At 36.9% G+C, this 19,519-nt stretch overlaps 1 protein-coding gene across 3 annotated transcripts in view; it reads right to left on the minus strand.

Annotated features, from left to right (window-relative positions):
- LOC101903477 (uncharacterized) overlaps positions 1–19,519 on the minus strand; it is a 461,195-nt gene that overhangs the window by 212,851 nt on the left and 228,825 nt on the right. For all 3 annotated transcript variants that reach the window (XM_059883702.1, XM_024988550.2, XM_024988549.2), the window contains one exon: positions 17,088–17,207. In XM_059883702.1, coding sequence (XP_059739685.1) covers positions 17,088–17,207 — 120 coding nt within the window. The remainder of the gene's footprint in view (positions 1–17,087; positions 17,208–19,519) is intronic.

Consider the following 19,519-nt stretch of genomic DNA (forward strand, 5'->3'; position numbering starts at 1 on the left):
AACAGGCTTCCAGTTTCTAACCAAAGACTTTCTGAGATTCAGGATGGTTGATATCTGCTAGGAGGGTCGCAGCCAGAGTTCAGTTCACCAGAAGAGATACATGGCACACCAGAAGAGGGCACGTCCAGAAACCCAAGTGGCTGGGACCGGGGAGGTGATAAGACACACCACACCTGAGAGTGTGCTTGCCACGCACCTGGTCGCCTAAGCTGCTCGGACCAGGGAATGGCACAAAATGGAAGCCTAACCAAGTCTGTGCTTCTGTGGAATACCCAAGAACCTGAACCTGAGCAGCTTAGACGTGGGAAGTGCATGCAACCCAGGGCCCGCTTCCTGCAGAGCAACCTAAAGTCTGAGCAGTGTAGTCTGGAAAAGCACACACGCCGTGAGAGGGGGCAAACCCAGTGTGGCCGACACACTGTGAGTACTCCTCATGGATGCCAGTGATATTTGTTTGCAGTGTTCCTCCCTCCCCACAGCACGACTGAACAAGTGAGCCTAAACAAGAGACCACCTTCGCCCCTTTGTGTTAGGGCGGAAATTAGACACTGAAGACACCTGCAAACAGAAGAAGCAAAATAGAGGGAACCACTTTGGAAGTGAGAGGTGCAACAGTTTAAAATCCCTGTAGTTAATACCGACTACATTGGAAGGGGCCTATGGATCGTGAGAAGTATAAGCTGGAACCAGGAACTATCTGAAACTGAACTGACCCCACATTGCTCACAACAGCACCAGAGAAATTTCTAGATATATTTTTACTATTATCATTTAATTAAATTTTTATTTATCTTAAGTCCTCTATTACTCCTTTAATTTTCATTTTTATAACCTACTATAGGCAAGGCTATGGTTTTTCCAGTGGTCATGTATGGATGTGAGAGTTGGACTGTGAAGAAAGCTAAGCACTGAAGAATTGATGCTTTTGAACTGTGGTGTTGGAGAAGACTCTTGAGAGTCCCTTGGACTGCAAGGAGATCCAACCAGTCTCAGTCCTGGGTGTTCATTGGAAGGACTGATGTTAAAGCTGAAACTCCAATACTTTGGCCACCTCATGTGAAGAGTTGACTCATTAGAAAAGACTCTGATGCTTGGAGGGACTGGGGGCAGGAGGAGAAGGGGACGACAGAGGATGAGATGGCTGGATGGCATCACCGACTTGAAGGACATGAGTTTGGGTAACTCTGGGAGGTGGTGATCGACAGGGAGACCTGGTGGGCTGCAATTCATGGGGTCGCAAAGAGTCGGACATGACTGAGCGACTGAACTGAACTGATTACCTTGCAAAAAAAAAAAAAAAAGACCCTATTTTTAAAGCAAACTTCATATATATTTCCTATAATTTTTGTGATTTTGGTTTGTTTTTTAATATTGTATTTTTGAGAGTCTAGCTTCTACTCTAGATTTTTAATCTTTGCTTTATAGTTTTTATTATCAATTTTATACATTTAAGAATCCAATCTTCAGTACCCATTTTTACTTAGGAGTGTGATTACTCCTATTTGAGAGAATTGATCATTCTCTCCCCTTTTGATTCTCCTTTTCTGCCCCAGGTCACCTCTATCCCCTCCCTCCCCCTTCTCTTCTCAACCCAACTCTGTGAACCTCTGTGGCGGGTTCCAGGCTGCAGAGAACATTTAGGGAACAGAGCACTGTCTAGATCTATCTCTCACCTTTTGATTCCCCCTTTTCTCCTCCTGCTCACCTCTATCTCCTTCCTCCCTCTTCTCTTCTCTATGTAACTCTGTGAACCTCTCTGAGGGTTACAGACTGTGGAGAGGACATAGGGAGTTGTTTACTGGCTAGATCGCTCTCTCCCCTTTTGAATCCCTCTCTTCTCTTCCTGGTCACCTCTATCTCCATCCTCCCTCTTCTCTTTTCTATGTAACTCTATGAACCTCTATGGGTGTCCCTCACTGTGGAGAATCTTTTCATCATTAACCTAGAAGTTTTATTATTAGTGCTGTATGGATGCAGAAGTCTTGATGTTACTGTAAGAATAAGACTGAAAACCAGAGGCAGGAGGCTTAAACCACAAACCTGAGAACACCAGATAACTCCTGATTCAGGGAACATTAATTGATAAACAATCACTCAAAAGCCTCCATACTTACACTGAAATCAAACATCACCCAAGAGCCAGTAAGTTCCTGAGAAAGACATACCATGCAAATTCTCCAGCAATGCAGGAACATAGCCCTGAACTTCAATATACAGGCTGCCCAAAGTCACACCAAACCCATAGACATCTCAAAACTCACTACTGGACACTCCACTGCACTCCAGAGAGAAGAAATCCAGGTCCACCCACCAGAACACCAACACAAGATGCCCTAACCAGGAAACCTTGACAAGCCACCTGTCCAACCCCACCCACAGGGAGGAACTGCCACAATAAAGAGGAACCACACACTGCCAGAATACAGAAAGGCCACCACAAACACAGCAATATAAACAAGATGAAAAGGCAGAGAGATACTCAGCAGGTAAAGGAACATGTTAAATGCCCACCAAACCAAACAAGAGAGGAAGAGATAGGGAGTCTACATGAAAAAGATTTTAGAATAATGACAATAAAAATGATCCAAAATATTGAAAACAAAATGGAGTTACAGATAAATAGCCTGGAGACAAGGATTGAGAAGATGCAAGAAAGGTATAATAAGGACCTAGAAGAAATAAAAAAGAGTCAATTAATAATGAAATATGCAATAAATGAGATCAAAAACACTCTGGAGGGAACCAACAGAAGAATAAGGGAGGCAGAAGATAGGATAAGTGAGGTAGAAGATAGAATGGTAGAAATAAATGAAGCAGAGAGGAAAAAAGAAAAAATAATTAAAAGAAATGAGGACAACCTCAGGAACATCGGGGACAATGTGAAACGCCCCAACATTTGAATCATAGGAGTCCCAGAAGCAGAAGACAAAAAGAAAGACCATGAGCAAATACTCCAAGAGATAATAGTTGAAAACTTCACTAAAATTTGGAAGGAAATAGTCACACAATCCAAGAAACCCAGAGTGTCCCAAACGGGATAAACCCAAGGTGAAACACCCCAAGACACATATTAATCAAGTTAACAAAGATAAAACACAAAGAACAAATACTAAAAGCAGCAGGGGGGAAAACAACAAATAACAAACAAGGGGATGCCCATAAGGATAACAGCTGATCTTTCAATAGAAACTCTTTAGGCCAGAAGGGAATGGCAGGACATACTTGAAGTGATGAAAGAGAAAAACCTACAACCCAGATTACTGTACCCAGCAAGGATCTCATTTAGATATGAAGGAGAAATCAAAAGCTTTACAGACAAGCAAAACCTGAGAGAATTCAGCACCACCAAAACAGCTCATCTTTGGTTGTATAAGCTCTAACCCAAAACAACAAAGTAAATGGCAACAGGATCATACTTATCAATAATTACCTTAAAATGTATGTGGGTTCATTGCCCCAACCAAAAGACAAAGATTGGCTGAATAGATATAAAAAAAAGATCCCTATATATGCTGTCTACAAGAGACCCACCTCAACACAAGGAACACATACAGACTGAAAGTGAAGGGCTTGAAAAAGGTATTTTGTGCAAATGGAGACCAAAAAAAGCAAGAATAATAATACCCATATCAGATAAAATCGACTTTAAAATAAAGGCTGTGAAAAGAGACAAAGAAGGACACTGCATCATGATCAAAGGATGAATCCAAGAATAAGATACAACAATTATAAACATATATGCAACCAACATAGGAGCACCACAATATGTGCTAACCAGTATGAAAGGGGAAATTAACAGTAACACAATAACAGTGGGAGACTTTAATCCCCCACTCACAGCTATGGGTATATCAACTAAACAGAAAATTAACAAGGAAACACAAACTTTAAATGACATAATGGACCAGCTAGACCTAAGTGATATCTACAGGACGTTCCACCCCTAAACAATGAATTTCACCTTTTTCTCAAGTGTACACAGAACCTTCTCCAGGATAGATCACATCCTGGGTCATAAATCTAGACTAGGTAAATTCAAAAAAATTGAAATCATTCCAAGCATCTTTTCTGACCACAATTCAGTAATATTAGATCTCAATTAAAGAAAAAAATAAAACTATTAAAAAATCCAACATATGGAGGCTAAACAACACGTTTCTGAATAAAGAGCATATCAGAGAAGAAATCAAAAAAGAAATCAAAATATGCATGGAAACAAATGAAAATAAAAACATAACAACCTAAAACCTATGGGACACTGTAAAAGCAGTGTTAAAGGGAAGGTTCATAGAAATACAGGCATACCTCAAGAAACAAGAAAAAAGTCAGATAAATAACCTAACTCTACACCTAAAGCAAGTAGCAAAAGAAGAAATGAAGAAACCCAGGGTTAGTAGAAGGAAAGAAACCATAAAAATTAGGGCAGAAATAAATCCACTGGGATGACCCAGAGGGATGGTATGGGGAGGGAGGAGGGAGGAGGGTTCAGGATGGGGAACACATGTATACCTGTGGTGGATTCATTTTGATATTTGGCAAAACTAATACAATTATGTAAAGTTTAAAAATAAAATAAAATTTAAAAAAAATCCAAAAGAAACAAAGGAGACCATAGCAAAAATCAACAAAGCCAAAAGCTGGTTCTTTGAGAAGATAAATACAATTGACAAACCATTAGCCAGACTCATTAAGAAACAAAGGGAGAAAAATCAAATTAACAAAATTAGAAATGAAAATGGAGAGATCACAACAGACAACACAGAAACACAATGGATCATAAGAGACTAATATTAGCAACTATATGCCAATAATATGGACAACTTGGAAGAAATGGACAAATTCTTAGAAAAGTACAACTTTCCAAAACTGAACCAGGAAGAAATAGAAAATCTTAACAGACCCATCACAAGCACAGAAATCAAAACTGTAATAAGAAATCTATCAGCAAACAAAAGCCCAGGACCAGTCAGCTTCACAGCTGAATTCTACCAAAAATTTAGAGAAGAGCTAACATCTATCCTACTCATACTCTTCCAGAAAATTGTAGAGGAAGGTAAACTGCCAAATACATTCTATGAGGTCACCATCACCCTAATACCAAAACCAGACAAAGATGCCACAAAAAAGGAAAACTACAGGCCAATATCACTGATGAATGTAGATACAAAAATCCTTAACAGAATTCTAGCAAACATAATCCAACAATATATTAAAAAGATCATACACCATGACCAAGTGGGCTTTATCCCAGGGATGCAAGGATTCTTCAATCCAGATTGACAAAGAAAAAGTAAAACTCTCACTGTTTACAGACGACATGACCTTCCACATAGAAAACCCTAAAGACTCCACCAAAAAAATACTAGAGCTAATCAATGAATACAGTTAAGTTGCACAATATAAAATTAACACACAGAAATCTCTTGTATTCATATACACTAACAATGAGAAAACAGAAAGAGAAACTAAGGAAACAATTCCATTTACCACTGCAATGAAAAGAATAAAATACTTAGGAATACATCTATCTAAGGAAACAAAAATCTCTATATAGAAAACTATAAAACACTGGTGAATTATCAAAAAGGACACAAACAGATGGAGAAGTATACCATGTTCATGGACTGGAAGAATCAATATAGTGAAAGTAAGTATACTACTCAAACCAAATTATATATTCAATGCAACCCCTATCAAGCTACCAACAGTATTTTTCACAGAACTAGAACAAATAATTTAACAATTTGTATGGAAATACAAAAATCCTTGACTAGCCAAAGCAATCTTGAGAAAGAAGAATGGAACTGGAGGAATCAACCTACCTGACTTCAGGCTCTACTACAAAGCCACAGTCATCAAGACAGTATGGTACTGGCACAAAGACAGAAATATAGATCAATGGAACAAAATAGAAAGCCCAGAGATAAATCCACACACCTATGAACACCTTATCTTTGACAAAGGAGGCAAGAATATACAATGGCAAAAAGACAATCTCTTTAACAAGTGCTGAGAAAACTGGTCAACCACTTGTAAAAGAATGAAAAGAAAACACTTTCTAACACCATACACAAAAATAAACTCAAAATGGATCAAAGATCTAAACATAAGACCAGAAACTATAAAACTCCTAGAGGAAAACATAGGCAAAACATTCTCCGACATAAATCAAACCAGGATCCTCTATGACCCACCTCCCAGTGTATTGGAAATAAAAGCAAAAATAAACAAATGGGATCTAATCAAACGTAAAAGTTTTTGCACAACAAAGGAAACTATAAGCAAGGTGAAAAGACAGCCTTCAGAATGGGAGAAAATAACAGCAAACGAAACAACTGACAAAGAATTATTCTCACAAATATACAAGCAACTCCTGAAGCTCAATTCCAGAAAAATAAATGACCCAATCAAAAAATGGGCCAAAGAACTAAACAGACGGTTCTCCAAAGAAGACATACAGATGGCTAACAAACACATGAAAAGATGCTCAACATCACTCATTATCAGAGAAATGCAAATCAAGACTATAATGATGTACCATCTCATGCCAGTCAGAATGGCTGCTATCCAAAAGTCTACAAGCAATAAATGCTGGAGAGGGTATGGAGAAAAGGGAACCCTCTTACATTGTTGGTGGGATTTCAAACTAGTAAAGACACTATGGAGAGCATTGTGGAGATTCATTAAAAAACTGGAACTAGAACTTCCATATGACCCAGCAATCCCAATGCTTGGCATACATACTGAGGAAACCAGAACTGAAAGAGACGCATGTACCACAATGGAATATTACTCAACCACTAAAAAGAATACATTTGAATCAGTTCTAATGAGGTGAATGAAACTGTAGCCTATTATACAGTGAAGTAAGCCAGAAAGAAAACACCAATACAGTATACTAACACATGTGTATGGAATTTAGAAAGATGGTAATGATAACCATATATGTGAAACAGTAAAACAGACAAAGATGTATCAAACAGTCTTTTGGACTGTGTGGGAGAAGGCAAGGGTGGAAAGATCTGAGAGAATAGCATTGAAACATATATATTATCATATATGGAAGAGATCACCAATCCAGGTTCGATGCATGAGATAGTGTGCTCAGGGCTGGTGCACTGGGATGACCCAGAGGGATGGGATGGGGAGGGAGGTAGGAGGGGGGTTCAGGTTGGGAAACACATGTAAAACCATGGCTGATTCATATCAATGTATGGCAGAAACCAGTACAATATTATAAAGTATTGAGCCTCCAACTAAAATAAATAAATTAAAAAAAAAACCTATTTAGACAAATATTCCAAATTTATTTTGGTAACTGCCTGTTGTATATATTTTTTTCTATCATTTTAATTTAAAATAATGCATGCTTTTATATTTTAGGCATGGCTTTGTAAGTAGCCTATACTTTTTTCTTAAGCTGGTATGATGTTCTTTTTCTTTCAACTGGAGCATTTAGATTTTTTTACATTTCATATTATCACTGATATATTTGGGTTTAAATCTACAGTGTTATTGTACTTGTTGACTTCCATTTTTCATGCCTGTATTTTGTTCCTTTGATTCTCTTTTCTTGATTTCTTTCGGATTATTACTTCCAGTTGTCTCCTCTAATGTTGATATTCATACATTATTTTATTATTCTTTTAGTGGTACCACAGGCATCCATGGCTTACCAAGTTACAGTTTTACTTCTTAGATAATGTATTGCCCTTAGAATACTTTATTTACCCCGTCCATCCTTATTTGCCACTACTTTAACAAGGTTAAACTCTACCTATTTAAAACTCCATATTCTTATTATTGCAACTGTTATCACTTTACTCAGCCAATAATAATCTATATTTGCATACATATTTACCATTTTGTTGCTCTTCATTCTTTCCCACATTCTTTAGCTTGCATCTCAGATTGTTTTTATTCCACCAAAGAACAGTATTTATTTGGGAGTGATAGTAATAAGAGAAGACTTTGAGAGTCCCATAGACTTCAAGGGGATTGAGCCAGTCAATCCTAAAGGAAATCAGTCCAATATTCACTGGAAGGACTGATGCTGAAGCTGAAACTACAATACTTTGGCCATCTGATATGAAGAACTGATTCACTGGAAAAGATCCTGAAGCTGGGAAAGATCGAAAGCAGGAGGAGAAGGGGAGGACAGAGGATGAGATGGTTGGATGGCATCACTGAGTCAATGGACATGAGTTTGAGCAAGGTCTAGGAGTGAGTGATGGACAGGGAAGCCTAGTGTGTTGCAGTTCATGCATTCACAAAGAGATGGACACGACTGAGAGACTGAACTGAACTGATAGTAACAAAATATCAGTTATGTTTGTTCCATTCTCAGATTCCAAAAAGTCTTAATTTTACTATCATCTTTGAAGAATAGTTTTATGGAAAACTGAATTCTAAGTTGGCAATTTCAGCATTTTCAGCTCAGTTTTTTCAAATAGAAATCCATTTTCTTCTGGCTTTCATTGCTTTACAGTCTAGGTTTTCTTCTTCCAGATGTTAGTCTCATTTTTTTTTTTTTTTTTTACTGATTGTTAGTTCTCTAATGACTAACAAATTTTAAAAATTTATCAAGCTTTCCTGTTTTCAGCTGAAAGGTTGACACAAATCACAAAATCCATCATTACTGTAGATATTCCCAGGGAATTCCTAAGTGACTGGCCCATATTTTTGCTGAAGGGGGTGGTGAGGCCATAAGCTGAGATAAAAGAAGGCTGGAGTTGGATAGGGAAACATTTCTGGAAGTGTTGAAATTTTGGATTAGTTTTTGAGAAAAAAACAGCTGACCACATGATTGAATAAATCCAACTGAATTTGACAGATAGCAGTGACAAGCAGGGATAGAGGTATAATGTATAGGTATACTGTATCTAGGCCTCAACTTCTTAATTTAAAAAATGAACATGAAAATAGTTTCTGCCCTGTCTATCACACAGTCATTTTGAGCACCAAATGAGATGACAGTATGCATTTCAAAAGAAATTATAGATATGAAAGCAAACTAAGAGGTTATATAAATAATGGCTATTTATACACAGGTAGAATTTTAAAAATTGAATAAAACACAGTAAATTTGAAAAAAATCTTTACCTAAAAGAACAAAATGTATGATACTGTATATCCCAGGGTTTATTTTTAGGATCATGGAAAACATTTACATTTTCATTCATAGAACTGGCATTTACTTCCACATTCCCATAGCACCAGGGGAAATATTCACGAAGGAACACTTTGAGTAGATAAGTACTGATCATATCACACTTGAAGCAAATGAAAAAGAGGGTAGAGGTAAAGTGAAATGGAATGGAACAAAGAAGGGGAACAAGAAGACAGGCAGGTACTTTGTGAGTTCCAAATATATACTTCCTTCTTAAAATGTGAGATATTGTAAGGCATCTCCCTAATGACTCTAATTTAGTATATCTTTCTCACACAGACTAGCTACTACTAGAAGCCTATTGGGTCATTAGTCAAAGAGTTATTGCAGAAATGTCCATCAAGGACATACAGCCAGACTAATGTCTGATTACAAGCTCTTGGTTTTATCTCCTGAGATTTGCCACTTTAATGGAACAAGATGTCAGCCAAGTAGTTCAAGGTTCCTAAGCAGAGATGAACCATTTCAGGGCAGTCGATCATTCGTGTCTGACTCTTTGCGACCCCATGGACTGCAGCACACCAGGCTTCCCTGTCCACCACTATCTCCCGGAGCTTCCTCAAACTCATGTCCATCAAGTTGGTGATGTTATCCAACAATCTCATCCTCTGTCATCTCCTCCTTCTGCCTTCAACCTTTCCCAGCATCAGGGTCTTTTCCAATGAGTCAGTTCTTCACACCAAGTGGCAAAAGTATTAGCTTCAGCATCAGTCCTTCCAATGAATATTTAGGATTGATTTCCTTTAGAATTCACTGGTTTGATCTCCTTGCAGTCCAAGGGACTCTCAAGAGTCTTCTCCAAAACCAGTTCAAAAGTATCAATTCTTCAATGCTCAGCTTTCTTTATACAACTCTCATATCCATACATGACTACTGGAAAAAACCATAGGCTTGACTATATGGACCTTTGTTGGCAATGTCTCTGGTTTTTAATATACTGTCTCAGTTTGCCATAGCTTTTCTTCTAAGGAGCAAGTGTCTTTTAATTTCATGGCTACAGTCACCATCTGCAATGATTTTGGAGCCCAAGAAAATAAAGTCTGTCATCATTTCTATTGTTTTCTCATCTATTTGCCATGAAGTGATGGGGCTGGATGCCATGTTCTTCATTTTTTGAATGTTCAGTTTTAAGCGAGCTTTTTCACTCTCCTCTTTTACCCTCATCTAGAGGCTCTTTAGTTCTTCTTTGCTTTCTGCCCTTAGAGTAGTATCATCTGCATATCTGAGTTTGTAAATATTTCTCCTGGAAATCTTGATTCCAACTTGTGATTCATCCAGGTTGACATTTCACATGATGTACTCTGCATATAATTTAAATAAACAGGTGACACTCTACAGCCTTGGCGTACTCCTTTCCCAATTTGGAACCAGTCTATTTTTTCCATGTGTTGTTCCTACGGATGTTAGCAATTTGATCTCTGGTTCCTCTGCTTTTTCTAAATACAGCTTGAACATCTGAAAGTTCCCAGTTCAGGTACCATAGAAGCCTCACCTGGAGAATTTTCAGCATTACTTTGCTACCACATGAGATGAGAGCGATAGTTTGAACATTCTTTGGCATTGCCTTTCTTTGGGACTGGAATGAAAACTGACCTTTTCCTGTTCTGTCACCAATGCTGAGTTTTCCCAATTTGTTTACATATTGAGTGCAGCACATTCACAGCAACATCTTTTAAGGATTTGCAATAGCTCAGCTGGAATTTGATCACTTCCACTAGCTTTGTTCATTGTGATGCTTCCTAAGGCCCACTTGACTTCACATTCCAGGATGTCTGGCTCTAGATGAGTGATCACACCATTGTGGTTATCTGGGCCATTAAGATCCTTTTTATATAGTTCTTCTGTGCATTCTTGCCACCTCTTCTTAATATCTTCTGCTTCTGTTAGGTCCATCCCATTCCTGTCCTTTATTCTGCCCATCTTTGCATGAAATATTCCCTTGGTATCTCTAATTTTCTAGAAGAGACCTCTAGTCTTTCCCATTCTATTGTTTTCCTCTATTTCTTTGCATTGATCACTTATGAACCATTTAAGATAGACAATTTTGTAACACAGTTCTTTGAATGGATAGAACCTGAAACTTTCTTTCTGAAAGTAGAGGGTATGGCCACTTTTTTGAGCTAAATGATGGATTTTCAGAATACACTGCAGTGATACATTTTGGGAACTCAAAAACACTCCTCTTAGATGATGTATTTTTAAAATGAAAAAATAAAATAAAATGAAAAAACAAAAACAAAAAAACCCTGTGTTCATGTAATATTTCAACATACAAACATATTTTGTGATTCTATTCTAACTTTTTTACACTTGGAAATGATCCCACTACAGATTTACTTTAAAACAGAAGCCCATAGTCTATTGGATTTTTAAATGTTAAAAAAAAAATTTGATAAATTTTCCATGGACAGAAAAATTCAGTTACTTCTTGGTTTTCTCCCTTTGCAGAGCATTAAGGCTTATTTTTCCTGTCATTTAATCATTCTGGGTAGCTTTCTTTTACTGTTAGTTTCCTCAATAAAGCATATTATTTAATACTCACACCTATTAATTAGAATGCTGTATATTATATTATGAAGGTAAAACTTAATTTTACATTTTTAATTTTTGTTATAGATTGCCTAACTGGTAACCAAGAGTTGGCATAGATGCCATAGTTTCCTGAAATATATTAAATCTTAAAAGCAATTATGATAACATTGAATATGCACACCATTACAGTATTTCAAAGACTATTTTAAATGGTTGTCAAAAACAGAGGAAAATGTGATTTAAAAAATAGCATATAATACAAATCTCAGATTAGACAAGAATTTATGGGCTATGACAATGAAAACATCTGGGTCATCATAATCCTTGAATAAATCAATTATCATAATTATTTACACACCAAGTGCACAAAAAGCACATGGAACCAGGCATCTTATATGGAAAATGAATGTGATGAGATGTTGGTAGAAATGATGTCAGTGTGCCAGTACATTTCCTTGGACATGAAATAATGGTCCTAGATAGGAAACATTGGTTAATTTATGGGTCAATTTTTTTCGCCATCTAAATGAAAGCAGTATGACAAAAATATTTCAGGCAGCTGACATGGATGGAGGCATACTGGCTTTGTACGTTCCTTGCTGACACATAAACCATATCTATATAGTATTTACTGTTTGACTTCTGATATTTTCTTCTTTCATGTTATTTGTGTTCTCTGATTTAGAAAGACTGCTTAAGAATAGGGCTTCCCTGGTAGTTTAGCTGGTTAAGATCCTCCTGCAATGCAGGAGACCTGGGTGGGGAAGATCCTCTGGAGATAAGATCCCCTGGAGATAAGGAGCTAAATAATAATAAGGTGTGGAGCCAGAGAGAAGTATGCAGAGGGAAAAACATGCTTAGTCCCAGAGACAGATTTATCATGAAGCCAATGAAGCTTAAGTTTTAGGACCCCTTACTTATACAGTCCCCTTCCAAAGCACTGAGAGTATTTCATGTTTGTATTATTCATCAGATGTTAATTTTTGCAATTTGCTGTGATTTTCTTCATTCCACATTTCAACTTGTATTTCATTTTGTGTGTTTTTCAGAGGCAATCTCAAATTGTGTAAGATTCAGGCTCTTCAAAACCTGAACTTACCCTTTTAAGTGTGCTTCACCAATAGTGGGAAGAATAACCTTCAAACTCCTAATACCCTCCCTCTGTCCCCAACATATCAGAATCTATAGCCCCAAGCAAACATTTTAGTAAAAGTCGGTAATATTCAATCCATTTCTATGTTAGGAATCAGTTAGCCACTGAGCAGAATATGTGTACTAGTTAATGATTTCTTTGCAAGGCCACTCTGGGAAATATAAAACTGTGGGCCTGTAAAATAGATGTTTTTCTGGAACTCTCTTGCTTTTTCGATGATCCACAGGATGTTGGCAATTTGATATCTGGTTCCTCTGCCTTTTGTAAAACCAGCTTGAACATGTGGAAGTTCACAGTTCATGTACTGCTGAAGCCTGGCTTGGAGAATTTTGAGCATTACTTTACTACCATGTGAGATGAGTGCAATTGTGCAGTAGTTTGAGCATTCTTTGGCATTTACTAACAATGCCAAAGCCTTTGACTGTGTGGATCATAATACACTGTGGAAAATTCTGAAAGAGATGGGAATACCAGACCACCTGACCTGCCTCTTGAGAAACCTATATGCAGGTCAGGAAGCAACAGTTAGAACTGGACATGGAACAACAGACTGGTTCCAAATAGGAAAAGGAGTACATCAATGCTGTATATTGTCACCCTGCTTATTTAACTTCTATGCAGAGTACATCATGAGAAATGCTGGGCTGGAAGAAACACAAGCTGGAATCAAGATTGCCAGGAGAAATATCCATAACCTCAGATATGCAGATGACACCACCCTTATGAGAGAAAGTGAAGAGGGACTAAAAAGGCTCCTGATGAAAGAGAAAGAGGAGAGTCAAAAAAAGTTGGCTTAAAGCTCAACATTCAGAAAAAAAAAATCATGGCATCTGGTCCCATCACTTCATGGGAAATAGACAGTGAAACAGTGGAAACAGTGTCAGACTTTATTTTTTTGGGCTCCAAAATCACTGCAGATGGTGACTGCAGCCATGAAATTAAAAGACGCTTACTCCTTGCAAGAAAAGTTATGACCAACCTAGATAGCATATTGAAAAGCAGAGACATTACTTTGCCAACAAAGGTCCATCTAGTCAAGGCTATGGTTTTTCCTGTGGCCATGTATGGATGTGAGAATTGGACTGTGAAGAAAGCTGAGGGCAGAAGAATTGATGCTTTTGAACTGTGGTGTTGGAGAAGACTCTTGAGAGTCCCTTGGACTGCAAGGAGATCCAACCAGTCCATTCTGAAGGAGATCAGCCCTGGGATTTCTTTGGAAGGAATGATGCTAAGGCTGAAACTCCAGTACTTTGGCCACCTCATGCGAAGAGTTGACTCACTGGAAAAGACTCTGATGGTGTGAGGGATTGGGGGCAGGAGGAGAAGGGGATGATAGAGGATGAGATGGCTGGATGGCATCACTGACTCGATGGACGTGAGTCTGAGTGAACTTCGGGAGTTGGTGATGGACAGGGAGGCCTGGCGTGCTGTGATTCATGGGGTCGCAAAGAGTCAGATACGACTGAGTGACTGAACTGAACTGAACTGAACTGGACCTGTGAAACCATATTAGATTTATATAGCTATATGTGACCTCAGTTGTCATTCAGTCAAGCTCTGCATTTTACAGAGTAGAAACTGAGCTTTAGAGAGGAAATATGACTTGTTCAAGTTCACATCTAGGCAATTTGTGGTAAAGTAGGGATTTCAAAAAAGCTAATTAATCCTAACACTAAATTCTACTGCTGTTCCAATTTACTTGCTTTCTTTGTTTATGAAATTTATTCCCTCATGTGTTTTGGATTTGTATATTTTGCATAATAAGGTTAAAATTCTATTCTGTATAATTCTACAACTGAGAGACAGATTATTATTTGATATTTTAAATCACTAATTTTGAACTTCGCCATTGGCATAAAATGTCACATTCTTTTCGCATGCAGCTTACAGTTTAATGGCATCCTTGATCAAATTGAACAATAAAAATTTCCATTTCAAAGGTATATCCTTTTTTTTTTTCCAGGTAATTAGCTATTTCAAGACAAACAATTCTGTACTAAAAAACTCCACGTTCTCTTTTTCATTAAGTCATTATGCTAAGATAAGGTTGTCATGCAGCCGTAATAATGATTTTGCTATGTTTACATAGATTAAAATAAAGACTTAGATGAAAATGATTCTGATAATAGAAGCATGACATATGAAGGGTTACTTCAAATTATAGCTTTAAAAATTAATGTTAAATGATGTTTTCTGTTGGAGCACATGTGAAGTTATTTGCCTTTGCTTTAAGATTTAAGTCATTACTATATCAATTTTTAAAAGTACAGGAAATTCAGTAAATACTATGACAGATGTAATCATACGGTAAGTGGGCAAAAATAATGCACTTAAAATAGGCAAGCTGACTTTATCGAGCTTATTTCTGAACTTAAAAGATTCTATATCTCAGTTTATTGTGCAAATCTTTACCATAAACTTGGGACATGTAATTAACATAAAATACACATAAGTTACCTCTAAGATCCCCTTAATTAAGTGGGCAAGGACTATGAACAGGAAATTTAGGAAAAAGGAAGGGAAAATGGCTAATAAATATAATGGAAAATGTTAAACCTCATGAATTGTAAAAGAAACAAGATATGACTAGGATTATGATTATGACTGTTTTTCACCTGAATAATTCTATTTGTTTAAATAGTAAAAGCACAAACTGATACAATCTTTTAGAAAGCAAATTTTCAGTATATATTACAAACTTGGAACTGTTCATAACCTTTGGACCAGTAATTGCATGTCTCAACAACTAAGCATTAAGAGCTTTAGGTACAAAGATGCTCAATTATATGTATCAGAACAGTATATATAACAGTAAAATAACAAAATCTTGAAGTAATTTGAATGCCAACAAGTAAAACAAAATCAAGTAAATCATGATATGTTCATGTGATCAAGTTATATATGTGGTATGTCACAAATATATAAAATATGAATAGAAAAAATATTGGAAGAAAATACACAAGTATTGTTTATGACTAAAACAAATAAATGTTTTCCTTTGGCATTCTTATATTTTATATTAATTAACAGGCAATTTCAAGTTAGAAAAATTAAATAATAAAGGTAAAGAAAAGGAAATTAGGAGAAAAATATAGCATATAATAAAAATGCTCAAACAATTAAACCCACACTAAAACAAAAATGAGGTTTGATTTTACAATTCTAGCAAGAATTAGAAAAAGAGATAAAATTCAATACTCTGAAAATACAGGGTTTAGTTTGATAGAATTCTTCTGGTAAGTAACTTAACAATACAATTAATCCTAAAACAATTGTGAAAGTGAAACTGAAAGTTACTCAGCTGTGTCTGACTCTTTGCAATCGCATGGACTGTAGCCTGCCGGGCTCTCTGTCCATGGGGACTCTCCAGGCAAGAATGCTGGAGTGGGTAGCCATTCCCTTTGTCAGGTTATCTTCCCAACTCAGGTCTCCCGCATTACAGGTGGATTCCTTATTGTCTGAGCCACTAAGGAAACCCAAGAATATTGGCATGGGTAGCCTATCCATTCTCAGTGGATCTTCCTGACCCAGGAATTAAAGCAGGGTCTCTCTGCATTGTAGGCAGATTCTCTATAAGCTGAGCTTCCAGGGAAGACAACAGTATATTCTGTTATTATTATCAGAATCATATAAATATATTCAAATATATTATTTGAATGGTTAAAATACATTATACTTTAAAAGACCATTATATCAGTTTTACTTTTAACACATGAAAATGGCAACATTCTAAATAATCCAATGATAATTGAATGATTAAATAAATCATGATATATGAATTCAATGGTATATAATAAAGTCACCTAAAATTAGCATAATGACTATACTGAAAAGCCAGACATGATCACATCATCTTATATACTGTATACAGTTGACCCTTGAACATGGGTTTGAACTGCACAGGTTCACCTATGTGCAATCATTTTTTCAGTATATAAGCACTACAGTACCACACTATCCATGGTTGTTTGAATCTATGAATGTGAGACTGTAGATATAGAGAACAGACTGCAAAGTTATATGTGGGTTTTTGACTGCATGGAGGGTTGGTACCCCTAATTCCAGTGTTGTTCAAGTATCAACTATATATTTAGAGACATTAAAAGGAAACCAAAAAAAAAAAAACACATAATACCCACTTCTGTGTTAAATTAGAGAGAATTTGATTGATATTTACAAATCTTCACTAAATAATTTAGTTTAATGGTAAATCTTTTCTTAAAAATTGCTTACCACTTGCACATTACATGACTTCTTTTCAGGGGTAATAACTTCTGCAATTTGTGTTTCCAGTTCTGTAAGATCAGGTGGCAGAGCAATTATGTAATGATAGATTTTAGTCACACCCTTGCACTAGAAAAGAAAAAATATATGAAAATCATATCAGCATCACTATTTCAGTTCTAACATGTAATTGACATAATTTTCAGGTTTAAAAAATGAATATATAATATATATGCATGTACATATATATTCCTATTTGTATTCAGAGAGAGATACAACATGACTCACCAAAAGATGAAAAATATACTTATATGTTTGCAGAGTGAGTTAACTGTGTATTATCAAAGCATAAAACTGGACTTAATTTTTTAGGTCCTCTCAATTGTCGTATGGGCAAAGTGCAGATGAGTGAGAAATAAAACGAGATAAAAAAGGTCAATTTATTCCTGAAAAAGTACACATATTCATGGAAATTTTGGAAAAGGCAGAAAACCTAAGAAAAAGTTAGCTATCACCCAGAATAGCAAACCCCCTCTTCCAACAGCACAAGAGACGACTCTACACATGGGCATCACCAGATGTTCAATACCGAAATCTGATTGATTATAATATTTTCAGCCGAAGATAGAGAAGCTCTATACAGTCAGCACAAAAAAAGACCAGGAGCTGACTGTGGCTCAGATTATGAACTCCTTATTGCAAAAATTCAGACTTAAATTGAAGAACATAGGGAAAACCTATAGGCCATTCAGGTATGACCTGAATCAAATCCCTTAAAATTATACAGTGGAAGTGGCAAATAGATTCAAGGGATTAGATCTCATGGGCAGAGTGACTGAAGAACTATGGATGGATGTTCATAACACTGTACAGGCGGTGGTGATCAAAATCATCCTGAAAAAAAAAGAAATGAAAAAAAGGCAAAATGATTATCTGAGGAAGTCTTACAGATAGCTGAGAAAAGTGAAAGGCAAAGGAGGAAAGGAAAAATATACCCATCTGAAAGCAGAGTTCCAAAGAACAGCAAGAAGAGACAAGAAAGCCTCCCTATGTTTAGATCAATGCAAAGAAATAGAGGAAAACAATAAAATAGGAAAGACTAGATATCTTTTCAAGAAAATTAGAGATACCAAGGGGATATTTCATGCAAAGATGGGCATGATAAAGGACAGAAATAGTATGGACCTAAAGAAACAGAAGATATTAAGAAGAGGTGGCAAGAATACAAAGAAGAACTATACAAAAAAGATCTTAATGACCCAGATAACCACAGTGGTGTGATCACTCAAATAGAGTCAGACATCTGGGAATGTGAAGTCAAGTGGGCCTTAGGAAGCATCACTATGAACAAAGCTATTTGATGTGATAGAATTCCAGCTAAGCTATTGCAAATCCTTAAAAGATGATGCTGTTAAAGTGGCACACTCAATATGCCAGAAAATTTGAAAACTCAGCAGTGGCCACAGGACTGGAAAAGATCAGTTTTCATTCCAGTCCCAAAGAAAGGCAATGTCAAAGAATGTTCAAACTACTGAACAATTGCACTCATCTCACATACCAGCAAAGACTACTCTGGTGGCTCAGATGGTAAAGCGTCAGCCTACAATGCAGGAGACCTGGGTTTGATCCCTGGGTCAGAAAGATCCCCTGGAGAAGGAAATGGCAACCCACTGCAGTACTCTTGCCTGGAAAATCCCATGGACGGAGGAGCCTGGTAGGCTACAGTCCATGGGGACGCAGAGTCAAACACAACTGAGTGACTTCATTTCATTTCTTTCAATTCAATTCTCAAAATTCTCCAAGCTAAGCTTCAACAGTACATGAACAGAGAACTTCCAGACATTCAAGCTGGATTTAGAAAAGGCAGAGGAACCAGAGATCAAATTGCCAACATCTTCTGGATCATCAAAAAAGCAAGAGAGCTCCAGAAAAATATCTATTTCTGCTTTATTGACTATACCAAAGCCTTTGACTGTGTGGATCACAATAAACTGTGGAAAATTCTGAAAGAGATGGGAATACCAGACCACCTGACCTGCCTCTTGAGAAACCTGTATGCAGGTCTGGAAGCAACAGTTAGAACTGGACATGGAACAACAGACTGGTTCCAAATAGGAAAAGGAGTATGTCAAGGCTGTATATTGTCACCCTGCTTATTTAACTTATATGCAGAATACATCATGAAAAATGCTGGGCTGAAGGAAGCACAAACTGGAATCAAGATTGCCAGGAGAAATATCAATAACCTCAGATATGCAGATGACACCACCCTTATGGCAGAAAGTGAAGAAGAACTAAAGAGCCTCTTGATGAAAGTGAAAGTGGAGAGTGAAAAAGTTGGCTTAAAGCTCAACATTCAGAAAACAAAGATCATGGCAACTGGTCCCATCACTTCATGGCAAATAGATGGGGAAACAGTGGAAATAGTGGCTGACTTTATT

The sequence above is a fragment of the Bos taurus genome, chromosome X (assembly GCF_002263795.3).
Source record: "Bos taurus isolate L1 Dominette 01449 registration number 42190680 breed Hereford chromosome X, ARS-UCD2.0, whole genome shotgun sequence".
Classification (NCBI taxonomy): domain Eukaryota; kingdom Metazoa; phylum Chordata; class Mammalia; order Artiodactyla; family Bovidae; genus Bos; species Bos taurus.